This window comes from Anabrus simplex, chromosome 5 (genome assembly GCF_040414725.1).
Source record: "Anabrus simplex isolate iqAnaSimp1 chromosome 5, ASM4041472v1, whole genome shotgun sequence".
In the NCBI taxonomy this organism is placed as follows: domain Eukaryota; kingdom Metazoa; phylum Arthropoda; class Insecta; order Orthoptera; family Tettigoniidae; genus Anabrus; species Anabrus simplex.
Genome location: NC_090269.1, coordinates 182587962 through 182607961, shown reverse-complemented (window position 1 = coordinate 182607961; position 20000 = coordinate 182587962). Strand labels below are relative to the sequence as shown.

Here is a 20000-nt window from a genome sequence, read left to right as displayed (position 1 = left end):
CAAAGCTGAGATATTGATTAAAATTGAATTAAAGGTTATTTTCAAAATTAGCAAAACTTAACCATTTTGACATAGAATTAGAACATTCACCAAATAACAACAAGTTAACAAATCAGGTACAAGACCAGGAAAGCCAAGATTTAGAGATACTTTAACGATCTGGGCTTCAAGCCCCACTTTTTACAATTCCTGAGCTCTCAGCTCACAACCACATATTACCAAAGGGCAGAAATCCCCTTATCAAAACAAATCAAAATCTCTTTATTTGCAAATGAGGTGTCTACCTCGGTGGCAAATGGTACACTAAAATACATTATTGTCAAGCACTAAATTTTAAATTAATAAGAGACAAAGAAGATTTTCCTAGAATACAATATTATACAATTTACGCTAATAATTTGTTCTATTAAACACATACATCATCCTTAATAAATTTATATTGTTTACAAAATTCTACTTATAATATCTGACAAACATAGTCAACTCATATACAGTATGTGAAATTACCTCTAATAATAATATACAACTGGTATAAGATTAAAATTAACATTGAATTTATTTACATATTTATATTTTACCCATTTTGGAACATAAGTAGCATAATGACCTGCTGCGTCTTAACCAGAGCCTCTTTTGTTACCAATTTTCAGAGTTCCTGAAGGGCCTTCACAGCTACCGTAGCGGTCCCAGGGCCCTCGAAGTCTCCACTGTACTTCACCCCTACAGGCAGTCCCCTACTTGGGCTGTCCAAACTCCATAGACCAGGGGATGGAATTAATTTAATCACACACATTTTTTATTTACAATATCCTGCACTGGTCGAATGCCCTCTAACATTTTATTTATTTTCTCTGTTGTTGTTTATTCTCTTCTTGAATATCTGTTCAGATTTTGGAAAAGGATCAAACACTACCCCTGGTAAACTGTTCCACTCCTTCACGCCCTTCCCAATGAATAAAAATTTACCCCAATCGCTTCTGCTGAAATTCCTTCTAATTTTGTACTTGTGGTCAGTTCTACCAATATAATTATTTTCCAACTGAAGCCTGTCACGGATATCTCTCCATGCTTCTTCTCCTGTATAGGCTCTATATAATCCTATAAGTCTAGTTTTCTCCCTTCTCTTACTTAAAGGTTCCCAACCAAGTTCCTTTAACATTTCTGATACACTACTGTTTCTCCTGAAATCCCCTGTTACAAACCTTGCTGCTTTCCTCTGCACACCATCTAGTTCTTTTATTAGGTATTCTTGGTGAGGATCCCAAACACTGTTTGCATATTCCAATAATGGACGAACCATACTTAAGTAACTTTTCTCTTTTAATTCTTTATTGCATCCTTTAAGTAGCCTCATTATGACATGTAATGATCTGTATGCTTTCCCAACAATGTCATCAACATGACCCTTCCAGTGCAAATTACTTTCAAATCTCACACCTAAGTATTTGCACTTGCCATCTTTAGGGATAACTACCTCATCCAAAGTATATTCAAATTCAGTTTTAAAGCTCCTGTTTGTAAATGTTGTAACAGTTGATTTGCCTCCATTAACCTTCATATTATTTTCTTCAACCCATTCTTGGATACTCTCAATGTCCCTTTGTAATTCTGAGCAATCCTCAATGTTATTTTATTTCTCTATAAACAATTATGTTATCTGCATACAATCTTATTTTCGATGTTATATTGTTCCCTAAATCATTTGCGTATATTAAGAAAAGTAACGGACCGATTATACTACCCTGTGCAATTCCCTTCCAAACTTTCTCTTCCTGTGATATATAATTTCCTACTTTGACTTTCTGAACCCTTGAATTTAGAAATGTTCTTATCCAACGTATAACCCTTATGTCCAGTCCTATTCCCTCCAATTTCTTTAATAATATTCCATGTTCCACTCTATCAAAGGCTTTGGAAAGATCTATGGCTATGCAATCTAACTGGCCTCCTGAATCCAACTGATCTGATATGTCCTGCTGAAATCCCACCAGTTGTGCCTCACAAGAAAATTTCTTTCTAAATCCATACTGGCTCCTCATGAACCAATTTTTATCATCACATATCCCTCTGATGTACTTTGCTATTAAACTCTCCAGTATTTTACAAACTACACTGGTCAGGCTGACTGGTCTGTAGTTCTCTGGATTCCTTTTATCACCCTTTCCTTTATAAATTGGTATTATTATAGATTCCTTCCATTCCTTTGGTATTACACTATTATTTATGACATAGTCAAAGATAAATTTTAAATAAGGCACTATATACCACCCCATCGTCTTTAATACCTCCCCAGTAATTTGATCACTTCCTGCTGCTTTTCCTTGCTGAAGCAGTTGGATTTCTCTGAAAATATCTTCATTTGTGAATGAGAAGCTTCTTGTTTCCCTATGTGTCTCTCCCTCTCTATCTTCTGTTATGGTTTCCAAGTCCTGACAATCTTCTACTGAATCTCTGAATTCCCTACTGAAGAGGTTTGCTTTCTCAGTATCTGTTAAATAGTGTTCACCCCCTTCTCCCACCATTGTAGGAATTTGGATTCCTTTTCCTTTATGATTCCTAATATATGAATACAGCTTTTTCCATTTCCCTTTGTGGTTATTACCCTCTTGAAGAATGCCATTCATATAATTCTCTTTTGCTTCCTTTTTCACTCTATTCAGTTCCCTCATTAGCTGTTTTCTAGTTTCTCTATTCTCCCTACCCTCTTTGATTTTCCTGTTTACTATTCTACACTCTGACAGTTTACCAAGAGCAATCTCAGACCTCCTTCCTCCCTAAAACTTGACTGTTGCAATTGGGTAACGTTTGACTCATGAGTTGAGAACGTCCCTGGAACCCAGATCCTTGTACATAGATCTTGATTTAAGGGTCTGGGTTTTCTGGCAAGTTTCCCTGTATGTGCCAGTTTAGTGGTATGGGTTTTCTTAAGTACAGATTAGTTTGCAAATCTCTGTTGATAATTGTAGCAATTTGTCTACAGAGATTTGCTTTTCCATTACCATTCAGATGTAACCCATGCCTAGTAAACATTTGCCTGCCAAGACCTAAAGTATCTACTACATAGACATTTCTAAAACTCTTACATAATCTCTTGATTTTTATATTTACATCATGTACAGCTTTGTTCACACATGAGTCCTCTAAAAGGTCATACCTAGGTGGCACATTAACTACAATTACTTTTGAGTCAGGTAGGTTGGAAATCTTACCTCTGAGAGTCATAATTAGTTCCTCACCTTCATTTGCAGCAATGTCATTTGTACCACTCACAATTACCACATAATTGTCCTTCTCTAACACAGGATCACAACTTGAAAGGACGTCTTCAGTTTTGGCACCTGGTTTTATTAGTCCTAAAACCTCAGTTTCTGGATTCTGCAGCTCATCCTTGATGCCTTCTGCCATACCCCGCCCTTGACTGTCTGCGTAGAGATGAATCTTTGGCGATCTTGACTTTCGGTTGGTTTTCTTCTTCTGTAGGTTACCTCCACTGGATTTAAAATTATTTGAAAAACTTGGTATGTCTTCTTCTGGAACTTGCTGAAGTAACTGAAATCTATTTTGGCACTGCAAAGAGTTTTTTCCCAGTTTTAAGTTGTACGTAGTTTCTCCCATATGTTTAACATTAGGCCTAAAATGGCTACGCGTCACTTCCGTCCACGGCGATATTTCTTCTCCAATGTCTTCTTTATCTTCCAGTTTCTTTATTCTATTGCATGGAGCACTTGCTCCCACCTGGCAATGTAAAGCCTCCTAGAGGCACATATCCAAATAAAAGAAAGAACTGACCCGCTCTCAATTTTTCAAGCCTATAAAAGGCCAGAACGGACTTTACTATTAACTGCCCTTAAAGCACACTTACAATGAAACAGAGGTATCTTGTACCCAACCTAATGGGCCTTTGTAGAGAAAAAAAAATAATAATAGGTTAAGTTAATGGCCCGCAAAACCAAGTAGAATGGAGGCGTGAACTTCCACTCCTACATGAAATCTTTTAAAACCTAAGAGGCACTAGGCCGATGAAGCAGGGGCTATTTCCAATTTATGGAGGTGACTAGTATACAGAATAAATTTAACACATTAAGGGAGATTAGAAGAACGGTTACGAAAACGTAGTCACCTCAAGTTCAAAATGAAGGGGAGCTCGAGAGGGTTGATCACTCTCTATCCCCAATTTACAGTTAAAGTTATGTGAAGTTTTACAAAATTTTACATGTTTAAGAGATAGGTTACACAATAAAAAGGTTTCAGACCTTCCCCAAGGGTTAAACTGCTGAGCTAGCAAGAAAATAAAGATGTTAAACGGCCATTACATTTGTGAAGAGCTGCTGCCCGAAGGAAGAGGTGCTACCCGCCCCCTGCTACACTTCCGTACACTAGGCTAGATGTTGTTCGAGTCGCCCAGAGACAGGAAAATCAGCAGTTTTTATACTCTCGGGGAAGATTCGAGACCTTTCATGAATAATTAAGACACACCCACAGGCGTTTATTGGGTAGCTTACAGTTACACATCCAAACCGAAGAAGAAAGACACGATTAGTCAAAAATTAATTACAGAAATTCTGGATTGGCTAAGTTCAAAATTGGCAGAAAGAAAAGATTTATATTGCCAACCCACAAATGAAAGAACGAAATTTAGTAAAGAACAAACTTATGAATACAAAATTTCTTCAAATAAAGTTTTTCCACTTCGCACCAGGGTGCATGGTCATAGTTTTTTTGTAGAGACATCTATCAGAGAATGTCCACACTTCTTGATCAATAGAAGACAAAACAAGTTGGACTCCACACAGTACTGACAACTTCGTAATCACAAAATTTACGGTAGTGACATCTTCTGAGAAAACTTATAAGTTGATACAGTTGTTAAAGTTCAGAGTTTCTCCTGTAGAGGAGTACTTAAAGGTGGAAAATTCAAATGTGAGGCGTATAGGTGTACCAGCCGGTACAATTATTATTATTATTATTATTATTATTATTATTATTATTATTATTATTATTATTATTATTATTATTATTATTATTATTATTATTATTATTACCAGGATACTGTGGATTGCAGAGGTGTAAAAAGGTCCTGGGGTGAATGGGTGGGCAGAGAAAAGATCGAAGCATAATTTAAAACACTAAAATTTGAAATGTTAATTTCTTTCCCTCTTTTTCTCTGGACTTTGATAAACAACAACAACAATTCAGGAGCTTGTTGGCTCAAATAACAGCAATGATCAAAATTCAGGTACACAATAAGTTTCAGAATGAGCTTGTAGCTCCAATGTTACACTATTCAAAAGAGCACCTTTGCTCCATTCAATTATCACTCTAGGAGACTTATAAGCTATAAATTTGATTTTTGTTCCGTATTGAAGTGCAATTGTAAGAATAAACTGACAATACAATATAGTAAATGATATTACATAAGTCTTGGGACTAGTTTCAGCCACTTAGTGGCCATCTTCATCCAAATAAAAATTAATCATTATGTTTTAGTTATCACATGATTTGTATCATTTACTTAATGTATTGTATTGAAAAGGTGGACCATCTTGTCAATTTATTCTTATACTCTAGGTGACTACACTCCAAAACTTATTAAAGTGTAGCCTCTCCAAAGCACAATTTTCTTATCCAAACACTAGGTAGACCTTAACAGAATTCACTGTCTTTTCTGCTCGACAGTCTGATCTACAGTAGACTATGAGTAAGAAAAGGATTAAACAGAGGCACTAAGTGCCCATTCTAAGTGCCCTTAGTGGTTAAAGGAAAAGGTTTAAGAAATTGGCCATAAACAAAATGCTAGGAGGCTAAATTCTAGCACTCATTTTGAAATATATTCTGAAACACTACAGATCCTATATGGCTTATGGCCCTAAGTTACAGAGGCTAAGCTTATACTACACAGGGTGACTAGATGAAGAAAAATATTAATTTCCAAAAGAAGAGATATAATTTAAAGTTTTACACAATCGTAGTCACCCCAGTCCAAAGTTGAATGGGAATTAAAAGAGGGTGAACACTCTTTATTCCCTAAGATGTCCGACTCGTTGGCTGAAGGGTCAGCGTACTGGCCTTAGGTTCAGAAGGTCCCGGGTTCGATTCCCGTCCGGGTCAGGGATTTTAACCTTAATTGGTTAATTCCTACAGCACGGGGGCTGGGTGTATGTGTTGTCTTCATTCTCATTTCATCCTCATCACGACGGTGCAGGTCGCCTACGGGAGTCAAATAGAAAGACCTGCACCTGGCGAGCCGAACCCGTCCTGGAATATTCCGGCACTAAAAGCCATACAAAATTTCATTTCATTCCCTAAGTTGCATTTCTCCCAGCAGGGATTTGAATAAAATCTTTAGACTTGCTTGAAAATTTACATTTAAAAGATGATATTAAACTTTAGAAATTTACATTAAGAATTAATTTTGAAACCTTGCCCTCACATCAGCTATCTGGAGCTCTCACATATTTAAAAGATTGCTGCCATTACCTTGAGCTGGTGGGCCTTCGGACGGCAGGCAAGGCTTTACCCTGCCTCTACTACTTGTGCAGTCTAGACTGGAGCGATGAAGAAGACAGCGTGGCCCAAAAGCTCCCAGCTTTTATAGCAGAGGGGAAAGTTACAGAACTCTCTAGGCCAATGGCCTGTACATACCCTCAGTTTTGATTGGCTAACCAAATAAATATAAAATTTTCTGATTGGCTAATAATTTTGTGCAGAAGGAAGAGATAGAAGTGCTAGTAACCTTAGAACACAAAAAACAATCTACAAACACTTCAGTTTAGAAAGAAATACCAAAATTCTTTTTTTAATTAACCCTAGAAGTGCCGAGTGTTTTCCCCAAATGCCAAGCCATTTTCACATGTATTACACATTTATCTTTTTAACAAATTTAAGCACGTTTAGATGCAGAAAAGTTAGGCATGCAGCACACCATATTACTCAGAAAGCTTTATTTAAGGTGCTTGTATAAGTATTAGATCATTCACTTGCTTATCTGGTGTGTATCAGACGATCAAAAATTTGGAAAACTAAAAAAAAAAGTTTTTAATATTTTCAAGTTCACCATTAGGCCTAGTAATAAATAACCACACATTTTAAAATATCACTATATACAAAACACGTGAAATTTCTTCTTTAAAAGTACTGAGTTCTCAAAAGTAAAAACGGAAATAAAATCACAAAAGAATAAGCATTTCCAGGCTGCACACAGTTCCATCAGCCGCCAAGCACTACTGAGAATCATTCTCGGAGAGTTGTCTTTTCCTGCCATGTCTCATAGGCTTCCAGGAATGCTGCAATTTATGAAAACATTCATGGTGCACCCTATATTTATTAGAATGGCAATTTACTTTTTCACTTCAGAGACAGTTACATCAAACCAGGTTCGCATACGAGAAAAGGCCTTAATTTCTCCAGAATGTCTTTTAGTTCTTCTTTTTCGCCACATAGTCATTACTTTCTTTCACCAAGAGTTTTCAAATCAAATCCGTAAAGAACAAGCAGAAATACATAATAGGTGTACTGCCTCAGGGCGGATAGACCCTAATGTCAGGATCCCTTACGCGGAAATTCTCGGAAACATCAAACTCCAGTTCAGGTGGATAAACCCTGCACCACTTTGGTGTTACGGTAACAGTATCATCCAGTGGAACGTCGGCTGGCCTGCTCATTTCATCGGAAACACTTTCGACTTCAGATTGAGAAATATATTCTTCTCCGCTCCCAGAAGAATCATCAGCTAAAGAAAATATATCGCTGGAAGAGGAAGCATCCCAATCATTTCAAGAACTCTGTGAATATCACCTGAATCACTTAGATCACCATCCAAGATGGAAGCTTACACTTCAAAAGAAACAATTTAAGAATAAACTCAATCTTTTGAAAGATAACTAAAGATATTCACAGGAACTAACAGGAACAGCGAGCGAGCGAGGGCGAAGTTACATAGCAGCTGAGATGGCAAGGGGATGATGAAAGAGTGGCTGAATTTCTACCTACCATGACCTTGACTGAGTCATTTCCGGCTAGTGAGGAATGTGTGATGGAAGACTTGAAGCTTTCTCTTCAATGTCTTACTCATTAAAATAGCATAAGTGAACGATAAATGATGTTATGACTGATTAAGCGAATGCATGTACAATGCATCGCACGTGTGACGTTGGCATTCTAGTGACACTCTATTGAGTCGCAAGCGTGACGTTTGGCAGTTCTAGGGTTAATTGTCCACCCTCCCATCAGAGTGGGCACATAAGTCGATAGTAGAGACATCTGAAGATCAAAGTTCAAAACTTCTTCCAACACACAGTTCAAGGTTCACATCACACAGGGCCTTTTGAAAGGCACTCAGTTTAAATGTACGGAGAAGGTGTACCTCTGGCATTATTATTATTATTATTATTATTATTATTATTATTATTATTATTATTATTATTATTATTATTATTATTATTATTATTATTATTATTATTATTATTATTATTATTATTATTATTATTATTATTATTATTATTATTATTATTATTATTCCGGGGAATTCTTGGAACGCAGAGTTGTAAGAAGGTGCTGGGGTGAATGGGTGGACAGCGAAGTAATAAGAGCATAAGTTAAAACACTAAATTTTGAAATTTTATTTTTCTCTTATTATTCTTTCAAATTTGGTAGTCAAAAAATCTGGATGAACAACAATAATATAAGATGAGCTTGTCAGCTCCCACAATAACAATGACTTAAAGTCAAAAATCGGGTAGAACAAATTTGCTCCACTCACATCGTATAGTAGTTTGAGCTTCAAGCGTTAATACAATCCAGCCTCTTAGAGGCACCAGTTTCTTACACAATCATACTTGACAAACTTCAGATAACACGTTTACTGTCATTTCTGCTCGACAGTCTGTTACGCACTCGTCTATAAATAATGACAATTTAAATAGGGGCAATGAGTGCCCATTCTAAATGGCCTTAGTGTACAAAATAAAAGGTTTAAGATGATTGGCCATGAACAAAAGGCTAGGAGGCAAAACACTTGCACTCCTTTCGAAAGACACTTTAAAATCCTAAATAGGCTTATGGCCCAAAATTGCAGAGGCTAAGCCTATACTACATGAACAAAAGGCTAGGAGGCAAAACACTTGCACTCCTTTTGAAAGACACTTTAAAATCCTAAATGGGCTTATGGCCCAAAATTGCAGAGGCTAAGCCTATATTACAAAGGGGTGACTAGATGTGAAATATTAAGTACCAAAGTAGAGTGAAGAATTTAGAGGTTTAGAAAATCTTAGTCACCCCCATATCAAAGTTGAATGGGAATTATCAGAGGTGAACACCTTTATTGCCTAAATTACATGTTTCCCAGCAGGGATTTGAGTAAAGTCCTCAGACATGCCAAAAATTTACATTTAAACTTTAGAATTTTACATTAAGAAAGAAGTTTGAAACCTTCCCCTCAAGTTAACTGCCTGGAACTATTACATGTTAAGAGATGTCTGCCATTACCTTGTGTTGTTGGGCCTTCTGATGACAGCAAGGCTGCCCCTGCCTCCTATTACGCCATACACACACTAGTCTGGAGCGATGGAGATGACAATACGGCCCTAAAGAATCCAGCTTTTATAGCAACTCAGAGGAGAAAGTTCCAGAATTCTCTTGAGCTAGGCAGAATGCCTGTACACATCCCCAAATTAAATTGGCTAGAGAAATATACACAAAATTCCTGATTGGTTAATAACTAAAGAAAAAGGAAGCCGTAGAAGTGCTGATAACCTTAGTACGTAAAAAAAAAAAAAAATCTACAAACACCTAAGGTTTACAAACATTGAAAATTCCCTTAAATGGTAATTGTCCGTAATCCCGCCAGAGGGGGCACATACGCCGATGGTAGAGACATCTAAAGATTAAAGGTCCAAATATATTGTGATACATAGTTTAGGATTCACAGCTCAGATGGCCTGCACTGTTCCAACGGGACAGAGAAGGTGTACCCCCGGTACATTTTTTTTTTTTTTCCGGATAATCTGTGGAACGCAGAGGTATTATTGCATAGCTCTTAACGTTACCTCAGATATGCGACGGGGAAGTCACCATACGTCTTTTCTCATGTGATGACAGGGTTAGAGAATTTTCAGTGTAATGGCAGTTGGGGAGTTTTCACTATGATAGTAGGCCCACTTGCCTACTGTCCGTCAGAATCAAGTTTGGCAGTATTCATTATAATGGCAGACACTCACTCTCCACCTGCCTTTTTACATCCTCAGAAAGACTGTCTGTGTGGTTTTCCCAACTGAAGTCAACATAGGTTATTACAATGACATCAGTAGGAATGTCACGATTAAAAGCAATGCTATCATATGACATAGTTGATGAAATGAAAAACTGCACATTTTCTCACTTTTAATGAATAGTACTATGCTGCCGATCTAACATTCCAAAGTCCCCGAGCTGGAATGACCAGGCCGCAGACAGTCGTGAACACTCCCCTGCCATTGTTCATGTAAGTGTATACACTGCTCATTCCAATCAGTGCCTCCAAGTAGGGATTGAATAGCTGGAATACTATGATGAAACAATGTGTTACGTACCAGTAATATCAGAAAATTTATGAACCAGCGGATGACTTTTTCTCATTTTTATAATCATATTCACAATCTTCATTGTCGATATGGACCCATGACAATGCATTTTTACACTTTAAAACAATCATGATAAGATCCATCACCAGTTAACATGACTGAACGACATTTCTACGTCAGCAGTGCTCGGCGTTGATATAGACTAAGCTACAAAAGTCTAAATTCATGAATTCCTCTTAAAACAATAATCACCACCACCACAAATCTTATCATAGTCTGTATGGTAAAACTGAATAAGACATAAATGATCAAAAACTGCATTCCCTCTAACTTTTGCTATGTAGTATTTTTCGATAGGACCAAATTTACATACAGATTTTCATTAAATTCTGTTTACCCTTTTTCTCGTGGCTCGGCGTTGATATGGACTTAACAAAAAGCGAAATTCGTGAATATTTCTGTACCAGGTGGTACACCTCTATGCCACACATTTAAATTTTCCACTTTAAAGTAAACTGGACCTACTTAAATTTTTCCTCTGAAGATGTCATTGTGTGAATTTCAACTTGTTTTGTTTCCTATTTATCTCTCATAGATGCCTCTCCAAAAATCTATGATCATGCACCCTGGTGCGAAGTGAAGGAACTTTATTTGAAGAAATTTTGTATTCACAAGTTTGTTCTTTACTAAATTTAGTGCATTCATTTTTGGGTTGGCAATATTTATCCTGTCTTTCCGCCTGTTTTGATTTTAACCAATCAAGAATTTCTGTAATTAATTTTCTACCAATCACAGGTTTCTTCTTCGATTTTGGTGCGTAACTTTAAGCAACTCAATAAAATTAAGTGGGTGTGGCTGTTTTATTCATGAAAGGTCTTGAACTTTCCCAGAGGGTATAAAAACTGCTGATTTTCACGTCTCCTGGCCACTCGATCTACATCTAACCCAGTGTATGGACATGTAGCAGGAGGCAGGAGGTGCCTCTTTCATCAGGCAGCAGATCTTCTGTAAGGTAATGGCCATTTAACATCCTTATTTCTTGCTAGCTGAGCAGTTTAATCCGTGGGAAAGGTCCGAAACTTTTGCCATGTAACCTACCTTTCTGTAATGTAAATTTCTGCCAGCTGATGTAAATATCTTTAATTGTAAATCGGAGATAGAGAGTGCTTTACCCTCTCAAGCTCCCCATCAGTTTGGTTTGAGGTGACTACGTTTTGGTAATTGATTTTCTTCTTTTCCTTAATGTTTTAAATTTCTTTCTTATATGGGTCACCTCCATAATTTGAGAATAGCCCCTGTTTCATCAGCCTAGTGCCTTTTAGGTTTTAAGAGGTTACATGTAGGAGTGCAAATTCTCGCCTCCATCTTTTTGTATTTCGGGCCATTTACTTAACCTGTTCTTTTCTGCTAAGGCCCAGTAGGTTGGGTACAAGATACCCCCGTTTCATTTTGTAAGTTGTGCCTTGATGGCAGTTAATTGTAAAGTCGGGTATTGCCTTTAATAGGCTTGAAAAATTGAGCGGGTCAGCTCTTTTATGCATTGTAAAAGTGCAATTTATTAAAATTCGTATCCACCTTATTCAATCCCAAAAATGTTGTTAAGATGAAATTACAACATGTATATTAATTTTATCAGGACTAGTTTCGACGCTCTGTATTGCGTCATCATCAGCTGATATACACTGGAAACATTGGCAAACATATATAAGTTTATCTACGTCACACACATTTTAAAAAACTACGATAAAGATTTAAAAACCATATTATAATTATACTATTTCCGAGTCCATATTGTCCAAGACTTGCAATTAAACTTTGGATTGCTAAAATCTAATGCAATTTGGTTTAAATAATCATTAAAATTAAACAAAACTAATAATAAAATCACGATCTTCTTAAAAACATTCACTTGGTTTGACGTTTTTTTTTTTTTTAATGTTTTTGTAGAACCATATTAAAACCGTTCAATAAAGTCCTCAGGCTGTTGGCATGTAGTGAACATAATGTCGCAGAATAAGGTTAAACAATCTTCTTAAATGACATTGGCACTGTTTGACACTTCAAAATCTTCATGAAGCACCGGCTTCTGAGTCCGCCTCTTTTCACGATCGCCACATTTCAACATTTTGAAGATTTCATAGAATAATTTTAATATAGTTTTAAAAGATTTTGAAGTGTCAAACAGTGCCAATGTCATTTAAGAAGATTGTTTAACCTTATTCTGCGACATTATGTTCACTACATGCCAACAGCCTGAGGACTTTATTGAACGATTTTAATATGGTTCTACAAAAACATTTTTAAAAAAAACGTCAAACCAAGTGAATGTTTTTAAGAAGATCGTGATTTTATTATTAGTTTTGTTTAATTTTAATGATTATTTAAACCAAATTGCATTAGATTTTAGCAATCCAAAGTTTAATAATTGCAAGTCTTGGACAATATGGACTCGGAAATAGTATAATTATAATATGGTTTTTAAATCTTTATCGTAGTTTTTTAAAATGTGTGTGACATAGATAAACTTATATATGTTTGCCAATGTTTCCAGTGTATATCAGCTGATGATGACGCAATACAGAGCGTCGAAACTAGTCCTGATAAAATTAATATAAATGTTGTAATTTCATCTTAACAACATTTTTGGTATTGAATAAGGTGGATACGAATTTTAATAAATTGTAATCTTGGTTCAGTACGGACGAATAATGAAATTTATATACTTAATTGTAAAAGTGCCTCTAGGAGGCTGGACATTTGTTAATTACGGAGCTGGTGCTCCTGGTACTAGAGGATTCCTGCCCCTTTGTAAATTTATGCTTATCTGTAAATTTTGCTCTAGAAATGCAAAAATTGTAAAAAAATGAGGGCTTATAGTCGATGTGTGTTACAGAATTTGAAATCTTGGATCTCTTTCTAAGTCTTGATTTTAAATTGCTTGGTCATTGTTATCTCACTCAGTGAGAAATTGTTTTTGTTTTTTTGTTTTTCTTTAAATATATCCTTCCATTTCAGTTTAAATATTTTTTTTCTTGGCATTTGTAGTTAGACCCATTCACCCCAGCACCTTCTTTCACCTCTGCTAATCCACCAAACCACAGTAACAATTTCTATTATCATAGCCGATAAGGTAAAAATGTATGACATAAATGATCATAAATCAAATTTTATGTAACTTTAGTTTTGTAGTATTTATTGATAGGACCACTAATAAGTAATAACATAAATACTGTATCTGAGAATTAAATTTTAGGCCTTCCCCTAAACTACCATTTCACTCAGCGTGAATAACATTATTTATGGTCTAGATTCCCTGACTTTACATGCCAATTTTTATTAAATTCTCTTCAGCTAATTTCTTGTGATGCGCATACATACATACATACATACATACATACATACATACATACATACATACAGAAATTACAGAAAATTTAAAAATGCATTTCCTAATTACTGTGGACACGACCGATACAGAAATACCTTTCTTTTTAAATTCTGAGCAATGTACAGACAAAACTCTTTTTTTCATGTATATGGATATTGCATTTAAAGTTTAATGTCAAATCAATGATTCAAAGAGTAATGCTGTTGATGTGTGTTTTGTCCACCTGATTTCACTTACTGCTCAGCATTTGGTGTTAAATCTGAAAGTCATAAATTACCTTCATATTTCTGTTCCAGGTGTTATGTGGGTGAGGCCTCGCAGGACCAGTGGAGACCTTGCAGTGACCACTATTATCCGTATCCAGGACACGACGAGGCTCATGGACCTGGACCTGGACCAAGACCGACTCATGGAGCATACGACATTCCCCATGGCGAACATAGCCCATACAGCGGGTGAGTAGTGTCTCATTAAAAAGGAATGAATGACATAAAAGGAACATAGCACTAGTTGGGAAGTGTTTATCAATCTCTCTTCTTAGTACTGAATCACCATGGCACATTAACATTTCTGTTGGCAACACTGCGACAGACTTTGTTTAGTTTGAGTCAGAGTCAAAACTTTAATTAAAATATTATGATAGACTACTCGATAAGTTCATCAATTTGGCAAACAAAATTTAACACATCTGGTCCTTGCACCTAAGGGTTCCATTTCCAGTCAGATCGAGGGATTTTGTCAAATGACCCTATGGATAAAACACAGATAGCTATAGATTTTATCAGAATATTTTCTTAAATCAGATTATACTTTACAAAAGAGTGGTGGAAAATGGTAAATAAAAATGTAAACAGACTCTGGGATGGGTTTAAAGCAATTGTTGAGGAATGTGAAAACAGGTCTGTACCTTTAAAGGTGGTAAGGAATGGTAAAGACCCACGTTATTATAACAGAGAAATAAAGAGACTAAGAAGGACATGCAGATTGGAAAGAAATCATCATCATCATCATTATTGTACAGTTCCAGTTTCCTGGGTACTGTTAATGAGCCTCTTCCACTTCTTCCTGTCCATATACAACTTGTCGTGATGAACTTCATCCACTGTCCATCCTCTGGTAACTAGATCAACCTTGATCATGTCCATCCATCGGGTTTTAGGTCTTCCTGCAGGTCTTTTCCCCTCCACCTGTCTTTCCAAATTTATTCTAGCTGTTCTTGTAGGCTCCATCCTCATCACATGCCCATACCACCGTAGTCTGGATGTGCTGATTCAGTCAAATAGTGATGTTTTTATTCCGGCTTCTTTCTGTACCTCCTCATTTATTAACTGTCCATCTAGGTCTTCTGGATGGTGGACCTAAGAAATTTAATCTCTGATGCCTGCAGTCTTGACGAATCGCTTTTTGTGAGGGTGCACGCTTCATTACCATAGGTCAATATTCATTGGTATGATTTGGCCAGTTTTGGAACCATGTCATCCCATAAAAGTGTCCTTACTTGTTGGTAGAATTCTGATCTGTTTTGCACTCTGTTTGTAATTTCCTTTCTGACCAAATTATCATTGGAGATTACACTTCCAATGTAAGGAAAACTATCCACACACTCTAGCTGGTGGTCTCCTAGTTTTACACTTGCTGGACACCCTTCTCTGTTGACTGCCAGCACCACTGTCTTGGTCTCACTGATGTTAAGGTTATAGTCCTGGAACTGGGAATTCCATACGCTGAGTCTGGTCTGTACTTCCTCTTCTGTTTTACCCCAGATCATGATATCACCAGCAAAGGCCATTGCATTCTGTTCACCTAACTTTTCCTTGATGTGCTTCATTATATTGTCCACAACAGTGATGAACAGTAGTGGGGATGGTGCACTTCCTTGCTGAACTCCACTCTTGGTATCAAACCATGATGATCGACCTTCCCCAATTTGTACACAGCTAGTACAGTCTTTGTACAATATCTGAATTTTCCTTACCAGTCCTTCAGGCACAATTCTTTTCCTCAGGTACTCCCAATCTTATTCTTATAACACTATCATAGGTCTATTCTATATCCAGGAATACAATGACCAGGTTCTTGCGTTTCTCCCAGTACTTTTCCATCAGCATGCAGGTGTTAAAAATTAGATCTATTGTTGATCTGTTACTTCTGAATCCATATTGCTCCTCCTTTAACTGTGGTTCAATGATGGTTCTCAACCTCCTTTCTATGATCTTCTCTAGAATGTTTAGCCCATGAGACAGCAGTGTTATTCCTCTATAGTTGGTGGGTTTCCGTTTGCTGCCTTTCTGAAACAGGGGAATTATAACGCCCTTGTTCCAATCTGCAGGTATTTTGTTATCTGTCCATACGGCATTTCGTACTCTGTGCAGCCACTGTATACCCTGGATGCCTGTTGTCTTTATCATGTCCACATTCACTTCATCTGCACCTGAAGATTTTCCTTTTGGCATAGATTTTAAGGCTGTCTCAGTTTCTGTCCAGGTGATGGGAGATTCTTCATTGTAGGCTTGTATTTCTGGTTCTGTATTTTGCTCTTGAACTGGTCTATTCAGTAGGTGGTCAAAATGGTTCTTCAGGACTTCTCTCATGTCACTTTCTGTCCTAACCAGATTTCCATTTTCATCTTCAAGTGCCTTTGTGGTATTCATTGGTTTCCTTTTACCTCTGAAAACACTATACAGTAGTTTCTTATTGCCTCTGTTGTCTCTCTCCAGTTTCTGAGTGAATATCTTCCATGCCTTGGTCTTTTCTTCTGTAACTGTTCTTTTAACATCCATTTTCTTGTTTTGGTATAATTGTTCGAGGTTTCTGATCTTTGCCTCATCTCCAGTAAGATCCGGTTTATTTTTCTCCCAATCCCTTTCTTTCCACAAGAGATTTCTTTCCCTGATTGCTGCTCTCACTCTTTCATTCCACCAAGGTGTTTCCTTCTCCCTTAGTTGCTTCCTTAACCAATGTGTGCCGTAGTCTGTTCATTTTGCCTCTTCATTTTCCCTTTCATCTTTTGGTAACAGGATTTTTATCCAGTTCTGATACTCAGTTCTCTTATCTGTTTTCTGTAGTTCCCATACTTTGACTTTTGGCATTTTCCTGTTCTGTACTTTTGGCACATAGAAGTTTCTCAGGTCCGCTACTAATCAACAGTGGTCACTGTTAAAGCTCTTGCTGGGTATTACTCTGACATCTGTTACCATTCTGATCCTTTCTTCATCTGAGATGACACAATCAATTACAGTCTTTTGTAGTCCATCCCAACAGTATTGTGTTATCTTATGGCTCTATCCGTTCTTGAACCAACTATTTTTTCACCACCAACCCATTCCTCACACAAAAGTCAAGGAGATATTCACCTATATTTCTTCCACCATATCCATGATGTCCAATTATGTTCTCATATCCTGTTCTATCTGTCCCAATCTGTGCATTCAGATCTCCTATAATGATTACTCTCTCTTTACTAATAAATTTTTCCAAATAATCAAGAAATTGGTTCTTATCCTCTTGACAACATCCAATTTGAGGTGCATACACCTGTACCAAAGTTAGTTTTTCTTTCCCTAAGTGCACAGTCACCTTTATTATTCTCTCACTAACATACTGAATGTCAGCAACTCCTTCTAGAACTTTAGTCATGATGAAACAAACACCATTCCTCATCTCTTTGTCATTTCCATGCCAATACAGTGTATACTGTTTTCTTAATTTCTTCATTCTTTCCCTCTCCATTTCTTTTCACTCTCAGCCCCAGTATCTTTAATTTCCTCCTTTCCATGAGGTCCAGTAGTTCTTCACATTTTCCTGGGAGACTAAGTAAGTTGATGGTCCCAATCCATGTTAGTCTCCTCCGGGATTTTTGCATTTTTGCAAGACCCTGTCTATCATCAGGCCATAAATCATCATCCCTGACATGAGTCTACTGATGCTGGCATCTTAATTTAGTTGATAAATGTATTCCGAGGCTCTTATGTGTTTTGAAAGGAACTACAAACAAGCTCTTTTACTAGCTTGCTAGGCCTAACATAATTGAGGATTTTCTTTTGCGGTTTACTCCCTTAGCCTTTGAGGATCCCCTTCATCCCACAAGGCAGTGGGTTCCATCTGTACTTCCATTAGAGGAATGGGTTGTCTTCTCCGCCAGCTCCACCGTACCGAATCATATTCTCTGCTTTTGCTGCCGTTGAGGTCTTCATTTGTTACGCTAAGCTGGGACATTTTACCAGATGTTACACACTCTGTATAAAGGAAAGAAATAAGAGTTAGAAATGGCTGTACAAAATAAGAAAAAATTGAAAGAACTTACTAGGAAATTGAATCTAGCAAAGAAGTCAGCTAAGAATAAGATGATGGCAAGCATAACTGGCAGTCATACAAATTTTAATGAAAAATGGAAGGGTGTGTATAGGTACTTTAAAGCAGAAACAGGTTCCAAAAGGGGCATTCCAGGAATCATTAATGCACAAGGGGAGTGTGTATGCAAGATCTTCAAAAGGCAGAAGTATTCAGTCAGCAGAATATAAGGATTGCTGGTTACTAGGATAATGTCCAGTTAGAAGAGGTCACTAATACTAAAGAAGTATTAAAGTTTACCTATGATAACAATGACATTTACAATGGGATACAAAAGTTGAAATCTAGAAAAGTGACTGGAACTGACAAGATTTCTGGGGATATACTAAAGACAATCGGTCAGGATATAGTACAACATCTGAAGTCCTTATCTGATTATTGTTCGCATAAAGGAGCTATACCAAGTGAATGGAGAGTTGTTATAGTAGCCCCTGTGTATAAAGGAAAGGGTGATGGACACAATGCTGAAAATTACAGGCCAGTCAGTTTGACATGCATTGCATGTAAGCATTGGGAAAGCATTCTTTCTGATTATATTAAACATGTTTGCAAAATATGTTTGCAAAATTAATAACTGGCTCGATAGAAGGCAGTTTGGGTTTAGGAAAGGTTATTCCCCTAAACCTCAACTTGTAGGATTCCAGTAAGATATAACAGATATCTTGGATTCAGGAGGTGGAATGGACTGTATCGCAATTGACCTGTTTAAGGCATTTGATAGGGTGGACTACTGGCAAAAATGAGTGCAATTGGACTAGACAAAAGAGTAACTGAATGGGTTGCTATATTTCTAGAAAATAGATCTCAGAGAATTAGAGTAGGCAAAGCTTTATCTGACCCTGTAATAATTAAGAGGGGAATTAACTCAAGGCAGTATTACTGGACCTTTGTTTTCTTATATATATATGATATGAGTAAAGAATTAGAATCAGAGATAAGGCCTTTTGCGGATGATGTTATTCTGTATAGCGTAACAAATAAGTTACAAGATTGTGAGCAACTGCAATGTGACATCTATAATGTTGTGAAATATACAGCAGGCAATTGTATGATTGTTAAAAGTAAGGTTGTGAGTTTCACAAATAGGAAAAGTCCTCTCAGTTTTAATTACTGCATTGATGGGGTGAAAGTTCCTTATGGGGATCACTGTAAGTACCTAGATGTTAATATAAAGAAAGATCTTCATTGGGGCAATCACATACAGTAAATGGGATTGTAAATAAAGGGGGCAGATCTCTGCACATGGTTATGAGGGTGTTTAGGGGTTGTAGTAAGGATGTAAAGGAGAGGGCATGTAAGTCTCTGATAAGACCCCAAATAGAGTGTGGTTCCAGTGTATGGGACCCTCACCAGGATTACTTGGTTCAAGAACTGGAAAAAATCCAAAGAAAAGCGCCTTGATTTGTACTGGGTGATTTCCGACAAAAGAGTAGTGTTACAAAAATGTTGCAAAATTAGGGCTGGGAAGACCTGGAAGAAAGGAGGCAAGCTGCTCGACTAAGTGGTATGTAATACCAATATAGTTGGTCCATTATTGAACATTATTAATTTTCCGGCTAACTCATTCCTGATTGCCAGCGTTTTGCCCCAGTGTGCTAAGTTGGGCTCATCAGTTGGTAAATAGCACACCTACCAAGACACATGGCTAGTGCATACCATGGAGACCACTGCATAGGATACTTAACCCCTCCGCTCCTCCCATCCTC

The 20000-nt window shown here is 37.0% G+C and overlaps 1 protein-coding gene across 1 annotated transcript in view; it reads left to right on the top strand.

Annotated features, from left to right (window-relative positions):
* Positions 1 to 20000, top strand: part of LOC136874423 (uncharacterized) — a 463178-nt gene that overhangs the window by 399189 nt on the left and 43989 nt on the right. Inside the window, exon 12 of the mRNA XM_067148056.2 lies at positions 14241 to 14399. Within this exon, the coding sequence (XP_067004157.2) occupies positions 14241 to 14399 (159 nt within the window). The remainder of the gene's footprint in view (positions 1 to 14240; positions 14400 to 20000) is intronic.